Genomic DNA, 10,563 nt, shown 5'->3' with positions numbered 1-10,563 from the left:
TACATCCATCTTTTTTCTATTCTTCTAAAGATAATTATGAGGTATAAAATATATTTCCTAACATTAAAATAACTTATTTTATTTGGCAGACTATTTTATTTAATTTTAAAAATATATTGGTAGAAAATAATTAAATACCATAAACTTCAAAATATGTCGCAATTGAAACCAAAAGCCCAAACCATTGATTAATCTCACGGTTCGCATTTGGACACGTGCCCATTTTAAGAAAACAAAATTATGGTTTGCGTGTTTCCGAGACTCCCCCAACTTCTAGAATGTGTTCGCATAAAACCTGGAATAGACCTTTATATGAGAAGCAGAACCAACATCACCCGCCTCATTCCACCATTAGCGCCACCGTCACCGCCGCCGCTACTGTACCCTTTATCAATTGTATGGTATTGTGCTTCTTTCTCACTTCTCTATCTTAGGCTTTTGCACTGTGTTTTTCTATCTTAGAAAACAAACAATGCCCATTCAAGGCTTCGGTTATTGGAAATTGGTTTTGCCCCCTTCTCAGTTTTCATTCTTTTCTGCCTAAAGTTTCAATTTTTAGTGCTAAAAAAATTCAACTTTTATTGCTAATTCACTTAGAAATCAACTTTAGTCCTATATATGTTTATGTTTGTGTGTCAACAAAGTCCAGTTTCAAGTTGCATTGTCAAATTTACCTTTTTTTGTTAATTTGTTGCAAGTTTCTTTGTTACTCATAGTATAATTCTGTGGTGGCTTATTGAATTTCTGGGCTTTGAAAGTTTGAACTATTCTTATTTTTTTTTTCAGTTCTCTTCATCAAGTTCTCACTCTTTGAAGCTTTACCAACCACTAAGGAACCACCATTATAACATTCTACTCGGTATTATATTCTATACTGTAACTATATTCAGAGAAAATTCATGTCTAATCATGCTGTGCAAGATAAATTTGTTTTGAATTTGAATGCAGTGTGTCTTTTATCCTTCATTATGGAGCTTTTCTACTTTCTTCAATCTTTTATGTTCTCTAATATTAAGTGTCAACATGTGATTGTGTGGCCATTTTAATGCTAATTCATGCCTTTGTAATACTTGTAAGTTTATTCTCATTATATCTTTTGGTGCTTCCTTTTTTTATAGTCAACCAATTTTTTAAAAACAATATCCCTTATATGCTTCTAATCAATGTGGTAAAAAAAAGTGTCTTGCGAGATATTATTAATATGCACAATTGCTTTAGGTAGCAGTCTTAGCAATAGCAAGTGTGTATCATGGATACTGTGTGCTAGTTTCCACCCTCCTTTTGCACAGTTGATTTCTGAACTAAACCTGGTTTCAAAGACCTTTTTTGAGGTTTCCAATTTTTCTCAAGTTAAATGTAATTGGTGGTGACTATTTTTCTCAACAAAAAAATAATTGTCCTCCACTCCTCCGTTTGTGATTGTGGTCATGACATGTGCAATCCTAAGCATCTGTTTGCAAGTTGGTTTTTGGAGAGAAATGAAAGGGAATGCTTGAGAGTCATCTCACTAGTGTATTTCATGGATCCCAAGCCTTATCCTTCCCTCCATTACCCTCCAAAAATCAACTTGCAAATAGGTTCTAAGAATTTTGAAGATTGAATTGTTCGTAGAAAGTCAACACCATCATAATAACAAAAATAAATGTAGAATGACACCATATGCTTGTTCTTAGAATCTCAGCACCTTTGATTACCTAGACTTTGGTTCTCTTAAGCGGTATTTATCTATTTTTTCTGAGTAGCAGTTGCTTCCTAGCTTATATCTACTGTTCAAGTGACACTTCCTCTTTTTTAACAGTGGAGAAATTGCTTCTTCGTTCTCTGTTGTTGTTTGGCTGCAATGGTACACACGTAAAAGTAGCTGGCATATGGGTGCACTTGTTGAATGTAGGGGTAATAAGAGAAACTTCAGTAGCAATACTTCTGCTCTGGTCATTGGAGGATCTAATACTAGTAACCATGCTCCTTATGTCCCATCCAGAAGTCCGGGAACAAGTTCTAGTTTGTCAAAATTCACATCTGGTGAAACTTATTCTGTCCTTCAAGCACCCAGTCTTCAACACTGGTTTAAAAACTGGCAAATGCGTAGGAAACACAAGCTGACAGCCAGCACTTTTGCTAGTGCTATTGGGTTTTGGCGTCAGCGAAGGGTCCAGCTTTGGTTAGAGAAGATTGGTGCTATTGAACCATTCTCTGGAAACCTTGCCACCTGTTGGAGCAATATCAAAGAGGAGGAAGCACTTGAAAGATACAAACTGATAACTGGAAATACTGTATTGTTTCCCGAATTTCAGGTTTATGGTGAAGACCCAGAAGATGATTGGCTAGCTGCTTCACCTGATGGTATAGTTGACAGCCTGGTGTATGAGTTGCCTTCTCGTGGAGTACTAGAGATAAAGTGTCCATATTTCAATGGAGACATGAGTAGAGCGTACCCTTGGTCGCGAATTCCAATTCACTATATTCCTCAAGCGCAAGGATTAATGGAGATTCTAGGAAGGGATTGGATGGATTTTTATGTTTGGACTCCTCATGGTAGTAGCCTTTTCAGGTTAGATCGGGATGCAGAGTATTGGTATGCAATGAAAATGGCACTATCTGATTTCTGGTTGAATCATGTCCAGCCAGCAAGGGAGTTGTATAGTAGTAATGTCATAAAAAATCCTCTTTATGAATTAAGATCACTGAGACCAGCTCCAAGGCATGAACTATGTCGCCATATAGTTCATGAAAGCAAACGCATTGTTGATAGTTCAAAGTTATTGATTCGGGAAATAAATGGGAAACTGCATAATTGATACATCCACCTGTTAAAGGGGGGTCATTTGTCAGTGTAGTGAGAAATTCATTATTGTGGATTACATGACAGTCAGAGTTGTTAGTTTAAATCAATATACCTTACAAAGAAATTGATTTTGCTGAAGGATGATAGTATCAACATGTGATGCTTATTATGGAACCTTCTACGAGAAGAGATGCAGATTTTAAGAGTTGATTGTTTAATATTGGCATTTGAGGCTGGAGGCTAGAGAGAGACAAACTTAACAGGATATAGAACTTCACAAAATTGAGACATTTGGTGCAGAGGAAGTGGATATTTTGAATATAAGTATACCACTCGACATGCTTCAACTTTTTTTTTGGGGTATCTTGTGGGATTTCTTGTCGTATTCATCAGTACATTAGATATGTTGTATCACTTCTTTATTTAGAACAGTAAAAGCATCTAATACTTAAAGTGGGTAAATGTTCAAACGATATGGATTTACATGCTGTAACTCTAGTCTGAGGATGCAGGACTATATTCCAGTTGTCTTTCTCCCTTCGGTTTTGCCTAAGATTAATACTATTTCTCCTCTTCTCATATTCGGAGTAACCCAGTTTAGACTCCAGTGAGGTAATTTCTTAGACCTAATGAACTTGAATTGAAGCTTCAGTTGTAATTTTGATTGTCGATTGGTTTAAATTCTTTGCAATTTACTTGGAATATTTTTTAAGGATGTTTTAAGGCTAGAGTTATCTCTTATGTGCAAACTGTAAACTTGTAAATGTTTTTCCCTTCTATAGTGTTACCATTTCAATCACACGTAGTATGATCATAACACCAAGGTCATTGGTGAAGATCTAATTTATGTCCACATGATGCTGTTTGTAGTTGACAACAGATACATTGGTGCTGTCTGAGTATTAAATTTTATTTAGCAAGTAGTCATAATCAAACCTCTTCGAAAGCTTCACTCTGTATGAGTAAGATAACTTTTTTGCGTGCCGGATTCATAGATTGACCTCTCTTTTTTAGGGGTGAACATTTCCTGTCCCAAAAAGTGTACCACTCTGTGTCACTGCTTATGATTGATCAGAAAAATACTTAGTTATTAAATATTTAACTTAAATATATTTTTTCAACTAATCACAAATAGTGGTACACAATTATGAGACAACAAATATGGTCCGCATTTTTAGTCACCTTGTCATACACACTCTTGTTGTCAGCATATGTTTGTGTTAACCTATTAGACATTCATATGTTTATTAGCCTGAACTTTGAAGCCCTAATTTCAAGTTCTCTGTCAAGAGATACATCCAAGATTGTGTGGAGGAATTTACTTTGTTCAAGGATAAGTGTGAAAATCTGAAGTCATTGGCTTATGATTCTGAGTTTCTGATACCTCTGGTTTAATATATTTTCTCAGAACTAACTGTAAGTTATGCCTTGGAAGCTATTGCAAAAGAAGATTCATGGAAATGCATTAGAAGTTAACATCTTTTCAGATGGGTCTGCTTATAGGTATCTCCTTGGCTACAATGTTGGTGCATTTTTTGGATTTTTTGCTACTTTTTTCATCCAAGGATGGTCAAAGTCCTTGTTGATTATCAGATATAAGGTGTTGGTATGCTTGTTATTGGTTATTAGTTTGTCGAGTTTGACTTTATATGTGTCTTAACAATTTTGCTACATGAAATTGTTGCTGGTTTGTTGTGCTTTAAATCTCAACCTTTTGAAGTTTGACATTATGTTTAGGATACGAGGCTTGCCCTATAAAGTATGTTGGTTGCTTATATTGTCGGATTTTGTTACCATATCCTTATCCTAGATTGAGAGGATGAACCTTAGTGCAACAATAAAGTTGTTTGCCTTGTAACATGGAGGTCATGAGCTCAGACGATGTGGACATGGACAAGGATAGACAACATCAAAAACTTCAAGGTTTAGGAGAACCTATGACAAGAAAGGCCAAAGAGGCATTATGATAAGTTATGGTGGTCCTAATCAAAGGAAGAAGACTTGGAGCCAAGGGTAGTGTTTTGCATTGAAGAGTTGAAGCATCTAGTCATCTAGATTGTGGGTCCATCCACGCTCTGACCATGTGGTCGGACAACATTTTGATTTTGTTGCAATTTCCTTTTTTGAATAAGTGCTTATTGAACCTTCTAGGCTAAATTCCATGTTTTTTATTATGGCGAGTGACCTTTCAAAGGTTTATATTTTCCTTGCCTCAAATGACTTAGTAGGGGACAAGAAATTTATCGATTTATTAGAACTTGTACTTTTATTAATGAGAGATGTCTTCTTGTCTAGCTCACATGTATATAAATTTACTTTCATTTTGTTGAATACTTGAATGAATTCAACATGAATCTTAACTTAAATGTATTACTTAGTGCGTATTGTCAAGAGTGTTTTTCTTAGTTCTTAGCTAAACTGATTGAGGGACTTATTGTCGGGCTAATCACCCTTTATGGTGTCCAACTGCTGGTTTATCAACCATCCTTGTAGCATCACTCGAGTTCTTCATTTCATTTATTACATTCCGCAAAACCACCTCCAACCTTGTTATTTATGTTTCTGCATTTAGTTAAGGAATCAAGATATAACTAAAGTGTGCCAGTGGCAGAATGACATGCTGGAGTGTCAACTCAGCATGCATGTTGTCGTGTTGAGGATGGAGAGCAATCATTTTAACCTTTTTAATTTTGGATTTTTTACTTGGGTTCCAGCCTAAACCATTTTTATCCTAATTTTAGCCCAACACGTTTTTAAAAAAGAAAAAAATTGTTGACCCTTACATCTTCAGCCTCACATTGAGAAACTAAATAGTTTATTAGAAACTTATTTACCTCTTCTATAAAACTCAAACTCATGTTGTACTGCTTCTTCATTCATCTCTTCTATTCAAATTGTGCTATTGGGCTGGTCCTTTACCCCAAAACCTTTAAGTGCAGCTACACTTCGTGTTATGTTCCACCGCTTATACGATCCTACCTTTTTGCTCCAAGGTTGACTTTATGCTTTAACAATTATGATAAACACCCAAACCCAAAAGCTTTCCACTAAATATGTCATTTTTCAAGGATCTCCAAAGGAGGATCATATCATCAAATCCCAGAAATAACATTTTCGTTTGTAATAGTAAGATTGTCTATATATACTATGTGTCGACCCTAGTTGTGGAAAGGAGTCAAGTCAAACTTGGCTCAAATTGACTCGTTAAGGATTGGCTTGAGGCTACTTTTGGAGCTCAAGTTCGACTAAATTATAGTTCACAAATTTTCAAGCGAGTTAACGAGATCAAATTTATACTGCTCATCAACATAAATTTAAAGACATAACATATTTTGTGAAAGCTTGTGAATTTTAATAATAAATTTGCTCTAACAATTAAAGTTGATGTAATAAAGTTTGTATACATGTATACGTATAAAAATACTTAAATGAGAACAATTGTTAATTTGAAAAATGAGAAAAATTGACATGTTGTTCCACCCAGGTCAATCAACTATTGACACTATTGACACACGTTGTATGACTCTTAAAACTAAATTGTCAGTGGATAATATATGTTTAATGACTAATTTTTCCATCTCATTTCCAGCATAGATTATTGCACCAAAATTGTAGCGAATTCATGTGATATATTTAAACATTAACAAATAGATATGTTAAGTATCCTTTAACACTACCAATATAATAATTTATACATATTTAATATTTCATATTATTATTTACTATTCATTTATATCAATTTATTTAATAATTAATGATGGATAAATATAAATGGGTATGATTCAATGTAAAAAGATCTTATCCCATCAATGCACCCAAATTTTCTCTTCCATGAAATTCAAAAGTGGCATAGCTCATTGGTTTCACGGCAATCCCAAACATTAATTAGGACAATAAACACAGACTTATCAATCATCATTTATTTATCATTAATCCAATACGCACGTAACTAAATAAAACAAGTAATTAAATTCAATGTACCCTTCTTAATCCCTCTAAAAATGTTCTATGCCGTTTTTAATTTAAAAAATTTCTTATTATGAGAGTAAATAATAATTATAATTACTTATATTCTTTTTATTAAATCAATACACTTAATTTAGTTTTAACTGATTTCTTAATACGTATAAGATTGGTTAAACTTATATATAACTATGGAAACATGTCCCCATACAAATTATTATCAATTGTAATGCATCATTTCACAGTTCACACATAACCCTGAGTATAAAATCATACCTTACATATCTTATTCCTTCTTATAACCTCACACCCTTTTAATAACTCTTCTCTATTCCCCTTCTTAATATAAACATTAATCTGTATTGGAATCTCCAATATCAAAGAGGATTCATATTTCACCCTTTTACTTCTTTGTCTCTGCGTCTCAACAATTTTCTGAAGCAAAATGGGCAAAGAGAGGGAACAAAAGAAATTTTTTGTTGGGTTATTAGGAAACTATATTGCAGAGCTCAAACTTCTTCTAACAACTCTTCTCCTTCTATGTTTTGTTGCCACCTTTCTTCAGTTCATCAATTCTCCTTTTACTATCTCAACTTCTGATCTTCGAGTGTGTATTTCACGTATCTCTCAAGTTGTCACTACCACTCTTCCTCCTTCACCACCACCATCACGGCCGCTGCCACCACCGCAAGAACAACTCCTCCAAAACGGTATCATAAGGCGTGTTTTCAACCCATATGGTACAGCAGCGTATAACTTCATAACCATGGGTGCTTATAGAGGAGGCCTTAACACGTTTGCCATTGTTGGAATATCTTCAAAGCCTCTTCATCTTTATTCTAACCCCACCTACGAGTGCCATTGGGAACCGAACGAAAGAACAAACTTATCAACAAAACCAATATCCACCGTTGGATACAAAATCCTCCCAGATTGGGGTTATGGAAGAGTTTACACCGTAGTTGTTGTAAACTGCACCTTCTCAGAATCTGTTAACACCGATAACAATGGTGGAAAACTTATCCTCTATGCTTCTACCTCAGGTGGTGGTGACACAAACCTTAATATCACAGACAAGTTTGAAGTTCTCACAGAAAAACCTAGTACATTAGATGTTTCTATTTTCACTTCAAAACCTAAGTATGATTACTTCTATTGTGGCTCATCCTTATATGGGGACTTGAACCCAGATAGAGTGAGAGAGTGGATCGCTTACCATGTTAACTTTTTCGGGCCAAGATCACATTTTGTGATACATGATGCTGGTGGGGTGCATGAAAAGGTGTTGAAGGTTTTGAAGCCTTGGATGGATCTTGGGTATGTGACTTTGCAGGATATAAGGGATCAAGAGAGGTTTGATGGGTATTATCATAATCAGTTCATGGTGGTGAATGATTGCTTGCATAGGTATAAGTTTATGGCTAAGTGGATGTTCTTCTTTGATGTTGATGAGTATATTTATGTTCCTCCTAAGAGTAATATTAAGACTGTGATGGATTCACTAGAGGAGTATAATCAGTTCACAATTTCACAGATGACTATGAATAGCAAGGTTTGCCACTCTGATGATTATGGCAAAACTCATAGGTACATTGGTTTGTTACCCCTTTCTTGTTTTCTTTTAATTTGGCTAAATAGTTATCATCATCATCTATTTTCTTAAGTGTTATCTGTTAATGCATTTTGTTGCTGGATTGGATTAATTTGAGTGTTTATATGATACAAAGATGCAAATTCGAAGCAGAAAATGAACTGAGTTTTTTGTGTTATTGATAGAAATGAATGAATCAAACAATTGTAAGATCTGTTAATAAAATCAATATTAAATAAAAATGATATATTTTTAATTAAACTGTTTTGTTTGTATTTGTTTGTACATGATATGAGACCATTTTTCTGGTATGGATTCTGTTTTTTTCTCTCTAGCCATAACATGTGGAGGTGGCGTGGCTTCGAGTTTTGTTTTATGACCGTGTTGTTTGGTCCACCAGAGTAATATTTGATTATGACCTATTTCTTGGGGTGTTCTCACACTTTTCAATATTCAAAATTACTATTTACCATGTCCATTGTTTTCTCAATAATAGTAGTTATTTGATTTTTGCTTGAAATTGCCGTTGTGATTATGCTAACGGTTGTAGTTACTATGGTCATTGTGACTATTGTAATGCGGATTGTGACCGTCAGTGTAAATTAGTTTGTGATTAAAAAAATATTTTTGAATTCAATGCGGTGCGCTGTGCCCTGGTGCGGCTACTTCATTGTGATTCAATGTCACATCACAATTGCAACAATGTGATACGGTTGTAATGGTCACCGTATTGCATTATTACAGCCGCATCATGTGTTGCAGTACGCAATTTAAATCATTGCTACATATGCTACACACCCAACAAAAGACACATTTTGGGATCATGTCCCATAAGATTGTTATTTGTAGCTGTGTTATGTGTAATATCTCTCACACATGTTGTGAAATGAAAATGCAGGAAATGGGGTTTTGAGAAGCTGATATACAAAGATGTAAAGAAAGGGATTAGGAGAGATAGAAAATATGCTGTGCAACCACGTAGTTTGTTTGCAACTGGGGTTCACATATCACAGAACCTACAAGGAAAAACAACTCACAAAACAGAAGCGATGATCAAATATTTCCATTATCATGGAACCATAGCAGAAAGGAAAGAATCATGCAAAATGTTTGTAAATTCAACACAAGTCACATATGAAAAAACCCCTTATGAATTGGACACTACCATGAGAGACATTGCTGGTGTGATCAAGAAATTTGAAATCAAGATGATTCGATCTAGTGTACATAAATCACAGTAACAACAACCAATAATCAAACCTTAGTTTTATTAGGTCGGATTGAGAATCATAACCTTAAATATTTTTTAGTTACAAAATAATTTTTTTAGCCTATGGTAGAATAGAAATTTATGAGTTCTTTTATTCTTTTTCCTATTTGATAGTTTTTATTTTTTATATTTACTTATGGGTATATGATTGTATTGCATTTTTATATTTTTCTTTTGTCTTCTCTATTTTATTTTATTGTATTCTTTTTATCTCTTGTATTTTGTAAAAAGAAATTAATAAAAGATGAATGATATAATAACATTGTGGGTTTGAGGCATGAGGTGAAGGAATCTCCACCACCTGTGTGGCTAATATGCTTCTGTTGCTTTGCTGGTGTGAATGCATCTTTTTCTTCAATCATATTTCGGATTCTTATTCCTTAATAAATTTTGATGAAAGCACTACTTTTTTATTGCTTGCATAGAAAATTATGTGATGTTTGTTTTAGGAACATGTCATTGATTAAAGGGCTTAGCTTTTGTATAAGTCAAAAAAGGGCATGTGGGTGACATGTGTATTCTAACAGGAGATGCTTGAATGTTGAATCATTAGGCACCTGTAACCGGAATTTGGATCATTTCTAATATTAGAAGGTCCATTATTAGATTGAAATTAAAGTTATATCAGATCATTATTATGTTTTAGAAATCACAAATTTATATGGGTATTGTCATTCGGTGTCCAAGTAAAATAAATCTGTATTGGTAAGTTATAACAATAATCTAAGTCTATTATTTTTTAAGTAATCATGTTCTCCTCGGACACACCCACCTATTTATAAGTTAACTCAATATTTCACTTACAGCAAATAAATGTGTATGAGTTAAATTAACAACATATTGATGTAAAATTACAAAGATAATTCTTATCAGTATTTTTATTTAGACTAATGATGTATTAAGAGTAGCTGCTATATTCATAAATCATTGAAAATGATGCTACATGCACGTGTA

At 34.1% G+C, this 10,563-nt stretch overlaps 2 protein-coding genes and 1 long non-coding RNA gene across 8 annotated transcripts; 2 read left to right on the top strand and 1 right to left on the bottom strand.

Annotated features, from left to right (window-relative positions):
* Positions 224-4,486, top strand: LOC109345018. Of its 6 annotated transcripts, none has more exons than XR_002107376.1 (3): positions 224-401; positions 1,799-3,397; positions 4,221-4,486. XR_002107376.1 is itself a non-coding variant. In XM_019583768.1 (3 exons), the coding sequence occupies exons 1-2, from the start codon at positions 241-243 to the stop codon at positions 2,796-2,798; spliced, it is 1,161 nt and encodes a 386-aa protein (XP_019439313.1). In that variant the 5' UTR covers positions 224-240; the 3' UTR covers positions 2,799-2,820; positions 2,874-3,304. The 6 variants fall into 6 exon arrangements, 3 of the variants coding, with proteins under 3 accessions (XP_019439313.1, XP_019439314.1, XP_019439315.1); XR_002107375.1 differs by having other exon boundaries at positions 4,194-4,486; XR_002107374.1 differs by having other exon boundaries at positions 4,037-4,486.
* On the bottom strand, positions 3,765-4,286 carry LOC109345020. Its single transcript, XR_002107377.1, has 2 exons — positions 4,201-4,286; positions 3,765-4,169 (listed from the first exon to the last, which is right to left on the bottom strand). It is a non-coding gene; the product is annotated as an uncharacterized LOC109345020 (long non-coding RNA).
* LOC109345017 (galactan beta-1,4-galactosyltransferase GALS3-like) lies at positions 7,004-9,690 on the top strand. Its single transcript, XM_019583767.1, has 2 exons — positions 7,004-8,335; positions 9,238-9,690. The coding sequence occupies exons 1-2, from the start codon at positions 7,194-7,196 to the stop codon at positions 9,578-9,580; spliced, it is 1,485 nt and encodes a 494-aa protein (XP_019439312.1). The 5' UTR covers positions 7,004-7,193; the 3' UTR covers positions 9,581-9,690.

This window comes from Lupinus angustifolius, chromosome LG04, assembly GCF_001865875.1.
Source record: "Lupinus angustifolius cultivar Tanjil chromosome LG04, LupAngTanjil_v1.0, whole genome shotgun sequence".
NCBI classification, from domain to species: Eukaryota; Viridiplantae; Streptophyta; class Magnoliopsida; order Fabales; family Fabaceae; genus Lupinus; species Lupinus angustifolius.
Note: the sequence above shows the minus strand (reverse complement) of the source record. Positions and strands in the feature narration are given on the sequence as shown.

Bases quoted from the DNA above. Each gene is read 5' to 3' on its own strand.
- LOC109345018 (XM_019583768.1), top strand. From the start codon at position 241: ATGGTTTGCGTGTTTCCGAGACTCCCCCAACTTCTAGAATGTGTTCGC. The intron at 402-1,798 runs GTATTGTGCTTC...CTTTTTTAACAG, and splicing joins TACCCTTTATCAATTGTATG to TGGAGAAATTGCTTCTTCGT.
- LOC109345017 (XM_019583767.1), top strand. From the start codon at position 7,194: ATGGGCAAAGAGAGGGAACAAAAGAAATTTTTTGTTGGGTTATTAGGA. The intron at 8,336-9,237 runs GTACATTGGTTT...ATGAAAATGCAG, and splicing joins GATTATGGCAAAACTCATAG to GAAATGGGGTTTTGAGAAGC.